Source organism: Chaetodon auriga, chromosome 24 (genome assembly GCF_051107435.1).
Source record: "Chaetodon auriga isolate fChaAug3 chromosome 24, fChaAug3.hap1, whole genome shotgun sequence".
Taxonomy (NCBI): domain Eukaryota; kingdom Metazoa; phylum Chordata; class Actinopteri; order Chaetodontiformes; family Chaetodontidae; genus Chaetodon; species Chaetodon auriga.
This window is the reverse complement of record NC_135097.1, coordinates 11,890,001-11,909,190: the sequence shown is the minus strand read 5'-3', so window position 1 is coordinate 11,909,190 and position 19,190 is coordinate 11,890,001. Positions and strand designations below refer to the sequence as shown.

The window sequence follows — 19,190 nt, the reverse complement described above, 5'->3', positions numbered from 1 at the left end:
ATGTATATTTTATGCGTATTTTGAGGAGCAATATCAATGCAATTATAAAGTCTGAATTCATTTTTGGGATTGCTGATGTTAACAGATCTTACTAGGTGTGGTAAAACTGGTTGAATGCTACTCGTGTTCTACTATGAGCTACTTGTGAGGTTATACGAGAGACAAGTTAAGTTTATAGGCTGCTGACTCATTACATCACTTCATAACTACAATACAATTATGACAACTCCTCCAGTGAACTGACACAAGAATAAACTACATTTAACACATAAAAAAACACATTTCAAGCGCAGCTCTGGTACAGGTGAGCCTTTGCTCACTATCAACCAGCAGAGGGAGACACAGTTCAACATATCTGTCCCCGTGTCTTCGTGCCCTCTGAGACACCGCAGCAGAAAACACATGTGGGTCATTGTGTTTCAACTCTTTGGTTTATTGGTTTAAAAAGTAGCACCACGTGTCAAGTAGCATCACTACAAAGCAAGTGGCTGATATCTTAGCATACACCTTTTACAGGTACTGTAACTCCTGAACACAGACACAGGATCCAACGGAAGTATCTGAGAAGCACCTGAAAGTGAACTTGCACATAAATCATACATTAAAGTTAAAGCCCATTTGAATTATTTCTAACATGATGTCATATAATAATATGTTATTCCTGTTGCTTCGAGCTGCAGCAAGTGTTTCTTTAAGCAACAATTCTGTTCGCATATCGAGACTCAACTGACTGAACCGTTTGAGGACCATGTAGTTGGATAATTTGTAAAATGGGTTAAATGTCTTTTACATAGGAAACATCTGCAAGTTACATCGAAAAATATAAAATTTGAGCACACGGATGAAATTTAAAAAATGAATGCCTGCCATAAACATTCCCCAGTTCCTTGGTTATGTAAACAAAGTCTAACAGAAACACACATTTATCAGGGCTTTGGTAAGAGAGTAAATGTGGAAAACGGGCAAATGACGCTACCGACAAGCATACAACTAAGCCAGCCGCAGGTTCAGTACGGTTCTTCTCTGTTTTCACCGCGTTTTTTTCACACCACCAGACGAGGTGGCCGAGTGGTTAAGGCGATGGACTGCTAATCCATTGTGCTCTGCACGCGTGGGTTCGAATCCCATCCTCGTCGAGGCACAATTCTTCTTTTGCATTTAGGTGGCACAAAACCCTAAAACAAACAACATTAATCACAAATTACTGTGATTTGTTTGGTGTATTATCTCATACCTGATTTACCGCCTCGTGGTTGCCTGCCTCTGCCAACCAGTCAAGCTTCAGTTTGTAGTGAAGGCTTTGAAGGAAGGTATTTAGTGTACTTTCTGGCATTACAAAACATGCAAGTGAATAATTTCCAATGAGAAACATGCTGTCTTCACTTAGAGACTATTTTTACAGAGAAGTACAGAGGACTGATAGAGATCTTTATTACATGATGCAACAACAATCACCTGAAGCCCATTATCAGCAATATTGTGGTGGACTACTGCTGGATGTCAGTGTTTAAGTTCACTGAGATAAACAAAAAAATCAGAAATTAGTTAATCCTTGAGTTCAGGGAGATGCTTATGCCAAATTTGACGAAATTCCCTGAAGGCGTTCCTGAGATGTCGCCTTCACAAGAATGGGATCGATGGAGGGACAACCCAAAAACATAATGCCTCTGGCCACAGTGGTCACCACCGTGGAGGCATAAAACAATGTGTTTGTATTCACTGGACGTGTACACTGAATGTATTTACCCTTTTTCCACATCTACTCCTATCATGTTGTGCTTAAGTATGTGTTTTTGTAAGTCATCCTCGGCACCCGTCCTCACTGTGGCCTGGCAGGATTGTTGAAAAATGGCTCCGTCTCTGCAGCAGTCACCCCCGGATCACCGAAAAGCCCTCCGGCCGGCCCACCATACCCTCCTACGATCGCCTTCGAACCTGAACTCTGACGCTTCTGAAGGATCACGAGAACCCCGATGATGAGCCAGAAGAAGAAGTTGACCCACACTGCCGTCTGAGAGGGAGCCATGGAGTCCACATATGACACACAAGATAAACACACATGAATAAAAGCAATAATTGGGGTTCTGCTTCAGCTTTATCTTTTATTCTAATGCCAAGAGTTATGGAATTGCTTGTTGTGCCCATGTGATTCTAGACACTAAATAAACTCAATGACGTGCACTGACCTCAGCTTTGTATAGACTGTTGTAGAACCTTCCTCCTTTAATTGGACTGGCCCATTGTTTCGTCTGGGCCTCCTCACAGCTTGACAGACAGAAACAGAATGCATGTTAGAAAGCTGATAGAAGCAGGTAATCAAGTTTCAACCCTGTCGAACAGGTGCTAACATTAGCTCAGAGGAGATACTTTAGCTGCCAAACCAACTTTTGACAGAACAGGACTGGAACTGGAAGGATCAGTATTTTTAATAGTGAGAAACAGGGCTGTGAAAAAGAGACGAAGACAGAGAGACTCAGAAAAGAAAGGTGTGAGGAAAGCCAGCAAATGAAAAGTAAAACATCCGGCTTTCAAACGCTGGTTTTAGTTTATTCACGACTTCTTTGCGAGAAGTTTTGGATTGGTGCGGAGGTGCCTGTGCATGCCCGTGCCTGTGGCTGCATTGTGTGCAGCTATGTGTGTGCGTGCGCCTGTTGCCACCTGGTGATGTTGGGAACGGCCTGTGTGACCGAGTTGCAGAGCGAGTCGCGTCCGATCTTCAACATGCAGCCCGTGACGAGCAGGAAGAACAGGAAGGCGCCGGACACGGCCACGATCAGGTTCATCCACATGCGCTCCCTGTGGAGAACAGAATAAACACAGAGCGTGAGAACAGCCGCGAAAAAAAAAAAGCGATGGAAAAGAGGAATGGAAGGATCAAGTGTTATTGCAACCTCTGATCAAATGAGGAAATTATGTCAAAAAACTGCATTCAACGTGACTGTTACCATGTTGCCTCGCCACCAGTCCTGCAGTCTGTACTGTAAAAGCAGCTTCAATGATGCCAGACAGTGTGTAAAAACTTGCAGTAAAACCTAACGAACACATCCAGTTAACCTGAGGAATTTCATTAGTGTGAGTTGAGTGTACTCTGACCCCGTTTCATTGTGTTCCACTAACAAACTTGCAATTCTGGAGTGAAGACGACCAGCAAAGCAAGCTTGTGATGACACACACAAACACGTCTGCCGTTACCTTCTGATTTCCCCGTCGATGCAGAAACTGTACAGCCAGTACAGAGACAGCGAGAAACACACCACGGCCACCATGACAGATATGGCCGACACAAAATAACACAGGGACGAGGAGCTGGATGACTGCACTCCAATGAGGCCTGCTGTCGCATTGTAGTTGACGAGTCCATACAGCATGCACCGACCCCCGAAATTACCCTGAGAGGGAAGACAGACACTTGGAATCTTACTTCTGTTTCATCTTTGTTGTTGTGTGTCATTTAACTGTCCATTTTGTTACACTGATAAAAGTGCGACAACAAGATGGAAGCAATAAGGGACACACAAGCAAACACAAACACACCTTCACTGGAGCATCTGACTTCTATCAAGCAGCCAGAGAAGAATTAGGCACGAGGACCATCTGGTCACATGATGAGAGAACAGTCTGTGCACACATGACCGTGTAATTACTCGCGCGCGCACGTTGACGGTTGCGCACGCGCACATTTTCACACGTTTGGAGTGCAAAATAAATGTTATTTTTCGTTTAAGATAGTTTTAAGCTAGCTGCGTAAATCCAGCGCAGCTAATTGAACGATGTGGACGGGAATGAGCACTTTGTGCCGCTCCCACGCTGTGTTTGAGAAGGGAAACGCAGTTTTAATCTAGGGTTCAATACATTGTGGCGTTTTCGACTAATAACACAGGCAAATAAAAAGAAATGCGTCAGACTTTCAACAACAAAGCTAGCATGAAGTTAAAGTGAAAGTGCTTTTTGCTGTCGTATTTGTTGAATTACTGTTAGGTGACAGGCAGAAAATCTGAATCAATTAAAGCGTAAAAAGAGGTAGAAATAAGGTTTGGCAAGTGCAATGCTCTTTCTAAGACGCAAATAAACTGAAAAGGAGACAAACCACAGCGTGAGGCACGACTAAGCGCGACATAAACAATATCTGTGGTGACTTTTCGTTTCGGTGAACTTGAAAGCTTCGAGCACAGACACGCGCACTGAAAAAGTGAATCTACCCGGAAGAGGATAAACACGAAGAAGCTCATCAGTTAGGATAGTTTATTAATTTCTGGGCAAAGTCACCTGGACTATGGTGATGGAGGCGGCGGTGACAATCCCGCAGACGAAACAGCTGGCGTAGAGACTCAACTCCAGCAGCAGCAGCACCGTTAACGCCATCGTCCAGCTGCCCGGCTCCTGTGGTTAAGCAGAGGGCAGCACCAAGCAGACACAATAAGGTAGAAAGCTTCCGGTTTCAAAAATAAAATCCAAATGAGGGGTGCATTTAATTGAGTTGTTTTCAGTTCTAAAGGGTTGATGTATTTTAAGTGTTTGTTTTAAAAGAGGGAGGTCAAGGCCATATTATAGTAACTGAATTGAATATCCTTCAGAGGCTGTTAGGGGAGAAAACTAACAGGCAGATGGGATTAATAAGAAAGATTAGAAAAAAATCTTACAGACTTAAACATTGTCATAAAAAAATGCTAACAAAAAAAAAAAAAAATCAATTCTGAAAGCGAGAAGAAACTCTTATGATCCGCACAACTCACCTGCCTCTCGTTAATGTAATGGAACAAATGCCACGCTGAAGTTTGATTTCCGGCGTTATTTTGGCTGTTGGCTCGCCCTCAGTCACTCAGCCCTCGCCTATAGTCCAGCTGCCTTTCAGATTCCCTTCTGATTTAAGTTTCAAAAAGCTGCTGCTTCCCTTGAGCCCCGCCAGATATGCTCGTCCACTTATAAATGCGCAAAAATTGTTTATTTGTCACACTCGTGGGCAGATGAACCTCAACACTGGTTGTCATACAGATGAATTTTCTCTGGGTCAGGAGCTGATTTCAACAGATAACGCAGAAGGCAAACTAAAAGTGGTGGGAAGCTGCAAGAAGGGATGAAGAACGGATGATCAATCGGCTTTTTATGTATGTAAACGCAAAGTTTTAGTGAGATATAAACCATGATGATGCACTACAGTATGTTGATGCTCGTCAGAAGCTAATACAGCCCGATGCAAAATTCGTAAATAAGCATCACATGTAGTTTGTGTGTTACCGCCCATTCAGGTAGCTACAGACTTAGTCAAAGGCTGAGCTGCTTCAGCATTTACAGGCATGTCATCCTGATATTAGTCCTGCCCTGTGTAAGTGGAACTTTATTCCCAGAATGCTTAATAAATCTTGTGACCTTTGTCATATGACCATGCTGTTAAAATATATGTAACACAATTTTCAAGTCTGTTCAGTTAACATCCACACACACATCCACTGGAGATGTGTTACATCATTCAAGTTTGCATAACACACATGGGTAATAGCATTAGATTTCACAAATGAAACAACAGCGTGGAGACAGTTTAACGTGGTTTGTTTTTTGATTTTCAAAGACTTGTTATGTGATGAAGAAAGCCAGAGTAGAAATGCAGAACTTGAACCTGAACTTTAGATTAAAACTGTCAATTCTGTGTCAGCCCACTGTAGATGCCTTTAGATGCACCTTTTGGGCACTTACAGGAATCTACTTCTTAGGTGGGTAGAAAAAAAATGTTATTTTAGGAACTAGAAATTTGCAGCAGGGGTTACTAGACATGGATGGAGTGAGAAATAAATAGAAGTGGAGCTAAATGTATCGTTGGAAAAGTGTGAAAATCTATGAAAACTGTGAAGAGCACTCCTGCCGTGGTGCATTCCCAGTTCCACAGGCGTGATTGATTTGTCTGAGGGGGAAGCACAAAGTGGTGCGGCAAGATTCAAAGCTTTAGAGTCAGTACTCCACAGGCCTTTGATCAGATTTTGTAAATAGATACCAGCTAAAAAATAGCAACAATATAGTGTTGATTTTGAATGGCTGAAGTCTGACATGGTTCATTCTCAAATGCTGACAAAGACAGTCCAAAAGTAAGGGAGCATTTCCAACAGCGCAACCTCTCCTTTCAAAATGCCAGACTAATGTATGGAGCGTGCATTTGGGCTTAACCAGGTCCACAAGACCCATTGTCCAACATGGCCAAAAAACAGGAGCTTTTTCTGCAAGACTGTGGTTTAGATTTGCTAGCATACCAGGGAAACTGTGTGTGTGTGTGTGTGTGTGTAGTGCTGTCTCAGGTGCCTAGACTTAGTCCAGGGCTGAGCCTCTTACTAAGCCATCACCCAAGCATTAGTGTCAGTGTGAGAATGTGTGTATGTGTGTGTTTCCGTGTGGTAGGCTTGTTAGATTAAAGGCTTAAAGTATGATGGCATTAGCGTTGGCTACCAGGACCTGAACACCATAGAGTTTGTGTGTATGTGTGTGTGTGTGTGTGTGTGTGTGTGTGTAGAATGTAAATCCAGACATCACAACGCAAGCCTGGTATCACTTTAATGCACTGATAAGTTTCAACATCGAAAATCACCAAAGTTTGAATGAGGCACAGTATTTACAATAGAAAAAAGAGAGAGCAATAAAAGCAATGAGAGAAACGTAAGAGATTACAATACAAAATGTAATGCAAATATAGGAAACATGCACTTGAAAACACGTCACAAATACTTCACGTATGGGCTCGGTCTCGCAGAGTTGTGATCAAGCCAGCGGGGGGCCTTTATTTGGAGCAGTCAACCAACATTTTCATGAACAGAAGTTCCTTCGAGACAAAAGAGTCATGATGCACAGTCGACAGAGTGAATGTTTCTGTAATAACTTTGAGGAACAAATGTCCATATATACTAATTGTGCAACCGGCCTACTTAGCTTAGCATCACATTAAAGGAATACAAGAACAGAAGAGAGTATTTCAACAATAGGAGCACATCAAGGAAACAACAAAACATTAATTTTACTATTTTAAATTCAATATATTGTCCCTCTTGGCAGAATTTTAATTACATTTTGATTACACTGTGCCATCATGTACAAAAGCTGTATAATAATTTAATATTGAACAAAGAGATGGATATACAAGCAAAAGAATCCTACTGATTGAAAACATAGCCCTGATAGTTCTCTAAAACAAGGGCAACTTCATTTTTTTAAATCTTACAATTAACCAAACAGTTCCAATATAGTATGTGACATTACAGTAATTACAATTGGTCCTCGTGGTTTCTTTGACGATTTTCAGGCCTGATTTGTCTTGTGGATACAAAAAACAACTTCAGATGAATGCAAACATGACAGCCGTGTGTTGTGGGAGCAAACATGAAAAAAAAAACAAAAAAAATAAGGAAAGCATCCTCACAGCCATGGAAAAATATCTGTATCTAAAATGGAAAAGCTGTGGGGCACACTGGACAAAAAAAAAAACCCTTCTGATACTCCAGAGAAGCCCACGCACAAGGCAACAACAGCAGCTCATTTCAAGCAAACAACAATCATATGTGATGCTTTGAGAAGTCTCTAATGTAAAACTGTGAACACCCCTGAGGGAGAGCAGCGGTGAAATGTTCGGGTGTGATAGCTGGGTGCTGTTTGTGCACGATTGCTGATGATTACACTGCAGAATTTCAGCTTTTTCTGAATTTTCAGAGGCGGGGCTTTGCTCACAGTGAGGGGGCACCTAATCTGAGAAGGTTGTGGACTCTACCCTCTCGTCTGAAAGTATTTGAAACATGTATTTGTGCACTGCTCATGCTTGGCAAACAGCTGTCAGCAGCACATTTGGGAACTGAGGGGATGCATAGAATGGCATCTTTCTGTGGACTGAATTTGGGAATGCATATTATACTTTCATGTGAATGAATGACGTGTAGCCAGAGCGTGAAAGTCACAGATTTTAACATCACATCTGAAACAGCAGCCATCTCATAGTCACACAACACACACACACACACACACACACACACACAGCAACTATGCATATTTCAGTCAATTCTGTGGCTGCAGCAACTCTCTCTTTTATTTTCACGACGGTTTTATCAAACCTGTGCAGCAGCCCTGTGATTTCACAAGCCAACTCACTGGAGAAGGATCTGTCCATTTTCATTCAATGGTATGGTCACGTTCCTCGATAAGTGCAGTCACAAGACTCTTATCACAGCACTGAGTGTGTCAGTCTACTGTTGACCCCTCAGCCTGGCTGTCAATTGAAGTATGTATGTGTCTTTCCCTGCACACTATATCAAGCAAAATCCTTTTACTATCTGAAATGTTCAGTTTTTCCCCCCCAAAATGAATGAATTATGAATGAAATCAATTTTGGAATTGGATGGATTTCTGTTTCTCACAGTGTGGAATTGTACAGTTTATGAATGCTTTAACAAAATCCCCTACTTTCAGCAAGCTTGTGTTTTCACGCATGCATTTGTGCATTTGGATACATGTACCAGATAAAGGTGGTTCATCAGCCGACGGGACAACCAGGCAGTCTGAAGGCGTCTGGCACAGGACTGTCAAGCTTACAGATAATTTTATATATCCCTTTCTTCCAGCAGGGGTCGCTGTCTCTTCCAGTCCAAATGGCTGAGTAAAACTCCCTCAGAGCCACTTCTGACACCTCCATAAACCTCTCTGGAACCTGCAGACAAGAAATTGGAATGATCTTATTATAACAAGAGCAATTTGTCATTATAGTAAGATTCATATAATGAGAACAAGATGCAGTCAAAGCCTAGAGAGGACATTGTAGTCTAGTGTATAGAATTATGTGCATGTGTGTGATTGTTAAAATATGTATGTCTGTCATACTATTGGCCTTTTTTCTTCTGTATTTGTTCCAAATTTTATTCTTATTGTTATTAAAGAAAAAGGTGCATGTAGTGCTGTGACCTTATAGTATTCTTTTCAATGTGATGGATGCCATTGCAAGAACAGGTGTTAAGACTTGCATAAATGATGGCTCTGATGCCGTAGGTGTCACTGTCAGCCATTGCTGTGAGAGAGCATGAATAATACCTGGGCCCCGGAGTTGCTAATGGAATGTGGGCATAATTAAGGTTATTAATTACACCTGTGCACATGCTGCCGGATGCCGTGAAAACATGTGCAGTGGAAAGGGCCTGTCTCCACCATAGCTGCCACTTTCAACCTGAGCAGAGATCTAATCAGCCAGTAAACTCAGAACACCTGTGGAGGTGAGCAGGGCCTCCAGCAGCTGCACGTTCTCTAGCTCATAATGAGCTGAGTGATTTCTGTTTGTAACACTACTGAGATGATTCAGTGTTTTATATTTGGCTTAGACTTGTTTTTGTGCAAAATATCAAGGTTTGTTTTACACCTAAAGCATTAGAAATGTTTCAGTGCCTACATTAATTGAGGACTAGGACTTCTTTCCTTCCAGTCTTTTCTGCCTCTTTTTTACCAGGCAATAACTTACAACACTCCAGAATTTTTCCTTCTGTCTAGTTTTCGTTCCTCAAACGTCACATTAAAAGATACGTCATCGCTATCCAGACGGTGGTTCGGCAGGCTAAGCATCGTACACCTGTGGCCGGTTAGCTCAGTTGGTTAGAGCGTGGTGCTAATAACGCCAAGGTCGCGGGTTCGATCCCCGTACGGGCCAAGTTCGTTTTGAGTGAGCAAAGTGTCGGTACCGACGCAAATACCAACGAAAGGACAGATGTTTGTGGGTTTACGCACACTGATCAAGTAACAAAATGTCACTCGAAGTGAAACAGATGGCACTTGTGGTATGGTGTAATAAGCACGCTATTCAATAATTATACAAATATATTCAACGTTTTTAATCTTCAAGTGCGATTCGACCTGAATAAAAAGTTAAGATTGTTTTAAAGTAAAATGTTATGCAACCTTATACTTTCACTCCACTACATTTCCAAAAATGTAAAGCCTATAATCATATTAAAAACAATGCATACAGGTAAATTATAATATGAATAAATCTAGCAATGGCAGACTAATTTGCTGTAAGATTCCTTAAATATGGTCACACCCGCCCATGTATGACGCAAGTATGAAGAGGTTTAGATAAAATGGTCTCAGCACTAGCTATAAGGCGTCACCCGACTAAACCAAGTCATGTGGAACAACAACATCCGAACTCCACATCGTTATGCATCGTACTCTCCAACGTCGGAAAAAAGGGGCGGGACCAGGTACTGCGCATGGCCGGTTAGCTCAGTTGGTTAGAGCGTGGTGCTAATAACGCCAAGGTCGCGGGTTCGATCCCCGTACGGGCCAACATGCTTTTTAAGGTACATAAGTGCTAGCAAATCACACATTCTTTCGGAAACAACTTCTAATCTATGAAATATGTCAGTGGTGGAAAGCAACAACACACAGTCTCTCTGTACTCCAGTAATACGCTGCTTGAATATAAAACATTTATGCACCTGAATACTTTCACTCCACAAGATTTCTCAAGGTAATATTTACTATTTGCTCAGTTTCAATAGCTGTGGGGGTTTGTAACTTTGCAGATAAAAAAAAAAAAAATCTTAAAGTCTATAATCATATTTTAAAAAACAGTGCATTGCAGTAAATCAAAATACTCTAGCAATGGCAAAGAAATTTGGTGTAAAATTCCTTAAATATGGTCACACCCATGAATGAAGCAAACTGAGGTTTAGAGAAAATGGTCTAAGAACTAACAAGTTTAACCAAACTCTACATCATTATGAACCATAGCAATCAAATAATCTCGCCAATGTCGGAAAAAAAGGGCGGGACAACACACAGACCATGGCCGGTTAGCTCAGTTGGTTAGAGCGTGGTGCTAATAACGCCAAGGTCGCGGGTTCGATCCCCGTACGGGCCAAGATGCTTTTGAGGTGCATAAGCATTAGTAACTTCTAATGAGTCTCATAATCCCTGCAGTTCTCAGCGTGACTGAAAACTGGCTACTGTAGATTGAATACACAGACACCACTGAAGCAACTTGAGACTCCTCACAGACAGTGTTCTATCCGCACTGTATGGGCATCTTTGAGGATTATCACATACCACATTGACAAGTGCATGCAACAGCAACTCTATTACACAAATAGCCAAGAAGGCGCTTTTCATATTACAGTTGAGAGACAAACATATAGCAAGCAGATTTAGACATAGTTTAGCTCTTTAATAGTCATGCTTTAAGACAACTGACAGCTAAGCCTCAGAAGAACGAATTCAACACAAAAACATGTCATTTGTTAAACTAAAATAACAGAAATGGAGAATAGAAGCGTTTGTCTATCAATGTGAAATTAAATCCTCACAAGAGAATAAGTTGAAGAGAAAATCACAATTACCACCAACCAGTTAAGTTGCAGTTTATATCCAAGTTGGTCCAGTTTCATATATGTAGTGAAGACTTTGAAGGAGTACAATCATTTCTGCCTCTCCTCTTTTCTCCCTCCCTGTCTCTCTCTCCCTCCCTTTTGTGCATGTTGTCCTTGTCTCTCTCTCTCCCTCTGTGTTTATTCTTTTCTGGCCATCCTGGCTTTCCTCTCTCCCAGCTGTCGGTGCCTCACTCCAGATGTTTGGATCTGGATCTTTGTTCTCCAGGAGATTCAGCCTCTCCTCTTGTCTGTCTCTCTCCTTTTGTGCATGTTGTCTTTGTCTCTTTCTCCTGTTGCCTGCATGCTCTTTTTTTTCTACTTGTATGAATGATTTGCTGGAGCTTTGCTGTTGTCAGTTTTTTGTAGTCTCTCCTTGTTCAGGTCTCAGTGGTGGAGTGGCTCAGGTCTGTTTGGTGACACCTGGGGTTGCTCATCATACATATCTAAAATCTGTAATCTGTAATTTTGTCACCATGACTGTGTACCATACTGTTTTTCTATTCTGTACATGCAACATATTTTGCATGCCTGTGCATCCTGGCAGAGGGATCCCTCCTCTGTTGCTCTACCTGAGGTTAAAGGGAGCTGTCGTCATCTGACTAATGAATCTAAGGTTAGAGGATGTTGTTTTCTGTGCAGATTGTGAAGCCCCTTCGAGCAAATTTATGATGTGTGATATATAAATAGAGGTGATCTGACTTGACTTTGTTAAGCTTTGTTGTTCTACTTTGTGTCTATTAGTGTGTAGGTTCATTTAGAGAAACAAAAAGAGAGTCCTTGCATGTGCTCACATGCTCAGCCATTAAAGCTGGTTCTGACAGAACAGAAAGTTGTTGCCATGACAGTAGACAATGCTTCAAATATGGATGCTGCTGCTTCACACACATAAAACCCAGCAGCACAGATGTGACCAAATGTGAAATATGGTCTCAATCTGCCCTTCTGTTCCTGAGTTATGCTGTTGAATAATGGGCCAGAAAAGTGTTGTTGCAGAACACTATGATGTCACAGTGAAGTTGACCTTTGACCTTTTGGATGTAAAATGTCATCACATCATCATTTCATGCTATGAGACATTTAAGTGAAATTTTGTCATAATTAGCACATGACTTTGTGAGTTATGGCCAGAAATCTGCTTTGTGAGGTCACAGTGACCTTTGACCATTTGTGCCAGATGTAATGAAATTCCCTCAAGGTGTTCCTGAGATATGGCATTCACAAGAATGGGACGGATGACTAGACAACCCGAAAATATAATGCCTCAGCATAACATAATGCCATGACTGGAGCTGGCACGGAGGCATAACAATATGACATAAAATTGATGGCTGCTTCTTTAATCTTGTTGGTATTACCAAGACGTGCCCGACCATCAGCGGAGCAGCTATTCACATAGTGAAAATCCATCAGCTCTCCATCTGACAGAAGTCACCCTGCAGTGGACCAACCACGGCCATGTCATCGTAGAGAACAGCTACAGTTTGAGATCATGATGATATAACACACCGTACATGTAACCTTGGGGTGCTCTTGTGTTTGTGTGCAAACATGCTGCTATTAAAGAAAACTTGGAGATCAACAGACTAATGCTTCCCGGTCTGCAACCAAAATATAAGCATCAGGCTTTCACTACACCGACAGCATTATAAGGGAGTAAAGCATCCCCCAAGGACAACAAACAGTTTGACAATTAGCAAGCTGAAAGCTACAGTGAGAGTGGTAAACAGACATGCTGCATGTTGACACTCTGTTCTTACCTGGTAGATGTTGCTTTTATTGTAGTGCATGTTCAGTATGCGGTAAAGCTCTGAATCACGGCCCACTCGCAGCTGACTCTCCCTGCCCAGACGAGGTGCACCTTCCCTGGGTTACACAGGCAGACAAATACACTCATTTAAACTGAACCACTATAAAATCCATGCTGACAATGTGGACATTTATTTTGCGTTAGTCATACTCAGCTATACTATATAAACCATGAGAATTTAGACTTAAATATTAATGCATTTCTTAACATACACACTCATGTTGTAAAACAAACTGAGTACTTGTACTTTATAAAACCCAGATAAAAGTTTCGCAGTTCGTGAGTTTAACATGAGCCAGTGCCAACTCAAACCAACCGGGTGAGTGCCTCGCGGACAGCCTGTCGTGCAAAGCGCTCCATCTGGATGTAGAAGAACTCTCTGAAGTTACTGAACCATTTAATCATCTGGGAGGTCACACAGCGGTTAAACTGGACAGTGGACAGGAAGACAGCAGGAGAGGACAGTGAGCAGGTGAGGACAGCAACAGAGGGGTGCTTATTAGATGATTTCATTCATCATTAATAATTCTATTAAAACATACTTCAAAGAGAGCTTTAGCCAGTAGCTCAAATACAGAGAGAAATTGTTTTTGTGCTTGGTAAAGGAAACTGTTCTTACTCACATATTAGTATCGTAATAATATATATGAGAGCAACACTTTCCTTGATTGTGAATTGAACATGGCATTGTAATTGGCTAAAGAAATAAAAACACCTTTAGGACTGTGTTTTCACCACAATGCCACTTTGTGTCACAATTGGAGACAATGCCTGCATCATCATCAGCTAGTATTGACAGATTACAGATACAGTGGTATCAACAGATACTCAAACAGAAATTACAATACATTTTTCAAAAAGCCACATTTGATGTGGAGTTGACTGCCGTATTACATCATGTGAACTATGGCCGGTTAGCTCAGTTGGTTAGAGCGTGGTGCTAATAACGCCAAGGTCGCGGGTTCGATCCCCGTACGGGCCATGTAGCTTTTGAGGAGACTTTAGACTGCCACAAAGTGACGGACTACAGTAAGTTATTTGGCACAACTATCACCTCTGACGATAACATTGTATAATTGTTCAGTACTCAAGCTCAATGCAGAGACACCACACAGTCAAAAGGTGAGACTACTCCACTACTTTTCAGAGGGAAACAATGACCTTTTTACTCCACTTCATTAGCTACAGTGACTTCATACTTTGCAGGTGAAGATTTTAAAAACCTATAATCATATAAAGAAAAGCTTTCTGCAAAATGTTTCTTCACATGATTAGAGGTTAATCATACAGATATTACTCCACTCAATAGTAAAGTATATTGTTCAAATGTAAAATATCCTCCCTCAATATGTTTTTGTCATAAAGCTTTAATGAAGCAAATGTCACTTATGTTATTTTATTATTGTCAGAAAATAAAGAAACATTATCTGTCAAGCTCCAGCCACAGCACTGCGATGGGCTACACACACCTTGACATCAGGGAAGTATGTCTTGAGGGTGTTGGAGCTGGGATAGCGTGTGTAGAAGAACATGAGCTTGGCTTTCTTCAGGTGGCAGGGAGACAAGCCCTCCTGGGTGTATACATGAGGCCAGTTAAGGAGATACATGTGTCCTTATACACACTCAAGACACAAACACATCCCTCCCTCATTCCTCCCCCCTTGCTGACAAAAGGATATTCCCCCAGCTGTCAGGTAGAGCTCTCCTCCGTCCATCCCTCCCCCTCCTCTCAAGCCCCCGTCTCCCCTCATTCCTCTCTCCCTCTCTCTGCCTCCGTGAGTGTGGCGTGCCAGGGAGGGGTCCAGGTGACCCAGCAGGGGGAGCGGTGGGAAAGACGGGTGAGACGAGGGGTGAGACGAAAACTCCAAGAAAGGGTCGGAGCTCAAATAGTCCTTGCGGGATGGGGGGAGGTGGGAGAGCTGAGGGTGGTGAAGAGAGCGAGAGAAGAGCTGCTGCATGGAGTAGTGGAGAAGGGGGAGAGGGAGAGGGGGAGGAGGAGGGGGAGGCGCGGGGAAAGAGGATGAGGAAGAAGATGAGGAGGACGAGGATGGGTGGAAGGAGGAGGAGGGGTCTTTGGGTTGCGTGGCTGGAGGCAAGAGGGGAGGATGAGACAGAGGAGGAGGACGAGGTAGAGGAGGGTGATGAAGGGAGAGGTTGGGGTGAGAGGGATTTAGGTGAGTGGAGAGAGGTGGGCCGAGGAGTGGGTGGGTTTTTCGTATGTCAGGTGACCTCTGAACAGCCAGTGGCATGGCCAGGTCTGACGCTTCAGTGCGATGAGGCTGTCCTGGAGGCAGAGCGCTCCCGTTGCTCATTTTCTGGAGCTGCTTCTCTCGTTCTCCATCCTGCATCCCTGTCTTTTCCTCCTTACTTCCTGTTTTTTCCTCCCCTTTTCCTCTCGTTAGCAGTCCCATCCACACTTCCCTCTCCCTCTCTCCATCGTTCCCTGCGTCAGACGGGAGGAAAGAGATGGCGGCGGGGGGAGAGGAAGGAGTGAAATCTGTCATTTCGGTGTAAAGGCGGAGAACTCGGTCAATGACTCGTGCCACAGCGCTGCCCAGCTCCAGCTTCAGCGCCTGAGCAAACTTCTGCCCTCCCTCCTCGCCCTCGTCTTCTATCCCCCCGTGCCAGTCTCCTCTCACCACCCCTCCACAATCCAACCACAACCCTGAACCCTCCATCACGCCCTCCAAGTGCAACCCTTCTCCTCCTCCTCCTCTTTCCATCCCTCCTCCTCTGTTTTTTTTCTTCTCGTCTCTCCGTTTGTGGAAGCTGTCAAAAGGGGAAACGGAAAGAAGGGAGAAAGTCTCCTTTTCCATCTCTCCGCTGTCAATGTCTTCTTCATTGTACATCCCTTCTGTAATGTCCTCCTCCTCCATCATCCCCACATCTCCTTCTCCTCCGTTTCCTCCTCCTCTGTTGCTGTGCCTCCTTTTCTTCTCTTCCTCTGCCATGTGCTTTTCCCCAAAAGCCCTCCATACTTTCTCCTGCAGGGCCTGCAGTCTCTCCCTCGCCTCCTCCAGCTGTTCTTTCAGCTCCTCCCTCTCCCTTCTCTTCCCCTCCCTCCCTCCCTCACGCCTCCTGCCTCCCCCCTCTGCCTCTCCATCTCTTGGTCGGCTCTCCAGCTTCATCCTCTTCACTTTCAAGACATCTTGACTCCACTCTGCTGCGAGGGCAGCATCACTGTGCCTCTTCTTAACACCCAACAAGCCGTTCTCTCCCTCCAGCGCTCCTTCCTCTCCTCCTTCCATCCCTTGCTCCTCTTGTTCATCCCTCTCTCCTCTGACTTCCTCCAGGTTTCTGTCTTCCAGGTGCCTGTGTGTGCTCAGGTTTTGGAGTTGCCCTCCAATCCTCCTGGGGGCTCCACCTGGCTGGAGGAGGTGGTGGATGAGGGGAAAGCCAGGGGGTCTAAAGGCAGGAGGAGGGCGACCTGCACTGGACTGAGGATGAACTCCAGGGAGATCTGAAGAGCTGTGAGTGGGAGCAAATGCGTGTATTTGGGGAGCAGAGTCACTGAAAAGATCTGTGGGGGAATCCATCACTGGAGTGAGAGGCAGAAAGGACAGAGAGAGACAGAGTTAGAAAGAAAGTGGTGGAGCAGAGACCTCAAAATCAATTATTCACCAATACAATGATCGAGCTAAGTTCAAGGGTCCTACATTTAAGTACACTTAAGTTTATGAAAATGTCAAAAAGTGGGTATATTTTCTCATTTATATTAAACGTTCTACCTATCCCTGCAGATAGTTTTTGCTTTATTTGCCAAGGTGTTGATGCATGTGTCTGTGAGGTTGCTGTCTCCCATTACAATAAAGGTGAAAAGAATTCTGTTTGTGGCATTCAAAGCTCTGCATATTGACAAAAAAAAATCAAGGGCAATGTGTGGCAAACATTGTCGCTTTTATTCTGGATAATTCCTAGACCTTGCTATGAGGCTTTTTTTTTTATAGGAAGCACTTTATACAGAAGAAATACCTATTAAAACTATCAAAAGTGTGTTCTGGTAGCAGAAAAGGGACCCACGGATTTCTGCTTTTGAATTTCTGTCAATGTCATTTCAGCTTCAATGCAGGCAGCACAAAAAATGAAATTTCATTCACTCAACTGTGGAGTGAAGGCAGAAATCTCAGAGACAGATAGCTCAAAATTTATGGGAAAATAAAACAAAACAAAAAGCGCCATACGACCATGATTCCAAAGAGGTTGGGACACTGTGTACAACACAAATAACACAGAATGTGACTTAATTTGCTCATCCTTTTGACATACACCCAATTGAAAACAGCACAAAGACAGTATATATAATGTTTGACCTCATCAGCTTCACTGAGTTTTGTAAATATCTGTTTATTCTGATATTTGATGTCAGCAACACATTTCAAACAAGCTGGGACAGGAGCAACAAAAGACTGGGAAAGATGTGGAATGCTCCAAAAACACCTGTTTGGATCATTCATCACTTTGGATCACTTCATGCAGTGTCCCAACTTTCATGGAATTGGGGTTATAAAACCAAAGAGTGAGAAAATATGTGTCTTAAAATAGGCCATGTGATCCATAAAATATAAGAATAAGAATGTCATGTGACTGTCATATGACCTTACCTGGATGGCAAACAGGTCGCCGATCTATCACGGGATACAGCCACTTCCACTTCTATAGTAATAAGAATGAGCTGCAGTGTCCTTGCATAGAGCTGCAAAACATAAGCACACATTGTGACAGTGTTGAAGAGAGGAAGTCTAGCTAAGCACAGAGAAGCTAACAGTTGATACTCTCCTCCACGGCTTTCTAACATGTCGCAGCTGGATACAGCAGACTGCAGAGCTGACTGAAGCCCAGGTCAGCAGACTGGGAACCAGGCTACGTGCTGGTGGTGCAGGAGGTTAACATCTGGCTCATGATCTCTGTCACATATCACCCAACTCTCTCCACACTGTCCTTCCTGTTTCTCTCAACTGCGTGCTGTCTAAGAAAGCACAAGCATCATAAAAATACATGGGACAAAATGGAGGGAGATGATCGTGTTCGGACGTGGATCTTGGCATGGACCATGATGAACAAACCGAGTTAAAATATTACTAAGCATTTTTGCTGGAAAATGTGTTTTGTTGATGGAAAATATGGGTACTTAAAATACTGACAGTACATCAGCGCGGTCTCCCTACAATACCTGGAACTCGTAAAATGGAAAATAGGCTTTTGAGTAACAGCACATCTCACTATTTAATCAAGATCAAAAACACACATCCGTGTTTTTTTATTTTTTTTTTAGTTTGTAACCTCCTGTCCCTCCCGATGCCCCCTTTTCCTTCCTCTCTATTACTCTCTCATCCTCTCTTCCTCTCCTCTCTCTGTTATCAGTTCAGGCAGCTTGTTAAGCACTGTTTGATCAGAGTGTTTACCGTCAAACACACACACACATGCACACACACATTCACACAAAAGCAAAAGAGGCTTGAGAGAGGGCTAACAATGGTCAATGGTCCTTGGGGAGTGAAATGGAGTGAGCAGCATGTATGTATGTGTCTATGTGTGTGTACGTGTGTGCATATGCGAGAGAGTGTGTGAACAGTCGTCCTACTTAGCTTTGATAACACCCCTAATCCACTTCAGATGGATACACTACCACTCACCAAACAGAAAGATGGATGGATGATAAATGGACAGATGTGAGGACAGAGTAAAAGAGGTGCAGTACGTAGACAATAACACAGAAAATGTGAAAACACACAGTATCTTAAATTTTAGGCCGATTGGGCTACTCGATTGTCAATGGTCAGAGTTAAAAATGATTACAGCAGATAGATAGATAGATAGATAGATAGATAGATAGATAGATAGACGGAGCAGTGCATAGGTCCCATGGTGCAACATGAAGAGAATAATCCTACTATAAATAGCTAAATATCAATTATTCAAATGCCCTCGCCTCTCTACTATAATACAGCCCAGATGGCAAGCCAGCCAATGCGCTTATATCAGGGACAGATTAGCTTTTCAAAGCCAGC

General features: G+C 43.0%; 2 protein-coding genes and 5 non-coding genes across 7 annotated transcripts in view; 5 read left to right on the top strand and 2 right to left on the bottom strand.

Moving 5' to 3' along the window:
* Positions 1-420: 420 nt before the first annotated feature.
* Positions 421-4,413, bottom strand: tmem179ba (transmembrane protein 179Ba). The gene is made up of 5 exons (XM_076725088.1): positions 4,267-4,413; positions 3,193-3,389; positions 2,659-2,796; positions 2,187-2,265; positions 421-2,011 (listed from the first exon to the last, which is right to left on the bottom strand). The coding sequence occupies exons 1-5, from the start codon at positions 4,360-4,362 to the stop codon at positions 1,820-1,822; spliced, it is 702 nt and encodes a 233-aa protein (XP_076581203.1). The 5' UTR covers positions 4,363-4,413; the 3' UTR covers positions 421-1,819.
* trnas-gcu (transfer RNA serine (anticodon GCU)) lies at positions 1,055-1,136 on the top strand. The gene has a single exon. It is a non-coding gene; the product is annotated as a tRNA-Ser (tRNA).
* Positions 4,414-6,516: 2,103 nt separating the features above from the next.
* The window catches only part of prox3 (prospero homeobox 3), a 13,918-nt gene continuing 1,244 nt past the window's right edge, over positions 6,517-19,190 (bottom strand). The window contains exons 2-7 of the mRNA XM_076725320.1: positions 17,784-17,875; positions 14,862-16,720; positions 14,652-14,759; positions 13,499-13,611; positions 13,133-13,238; positions 6,517-8,671 (exon numbers count right to left, since the gene is read on the bottom strand). Coding sequence (XP_076581435.1) covers positions 8,498-8,671; positions 13,133-13,238; positions 13,499-13,611; positions 14,652-14,759; positions 14,862-16,718 — 2,358 coding nt within the window. The 5' untranslated portion in view covers positions 16,719-16,720; positions 17,784-17,875 and the 3' untranslated portion in view covers positions 6,517-8,497. The remainder of the gene's footprint in view (positions 8,672-13,132; positions 13,239-13,498; positions 13,612-14,651; positions 14,760-14,861; positions 16,721-17,783; positions 17,876-19,190) is intronic.
* On the top strand, positions 9,582-9,655 carry trnai-aau (transfer RNA isoleucine (anticodon AAU)). Its single transcript has one exon. It is a non-coding gene; the product is annotated as a tRNA-Ile (tRNA).
* Positions 10,220-10,293, top strand: trnai-aau (transfer RNA isoleucine (anticodon AAU)). The gene has a single exon. It is a non-coding gene; the product is annotated as a tRNA-Ile (tRNA).
* Positions 10,797-10,870, top strand: trnai-aau (transfer RNA isoleucine (anticodon AAU)). The gene has a single exon. It is a non-coding gene; the product is annotated as a tRNA-Ile (tRNA).
* Positions 14,091-14,164, top strand: trnai-aau (transfer RNA isoleucine (anticodon AAU)). Its single transcript has one exon. It is a non-coding gene; the product is annotated as a tRNA-Ile (tRNA).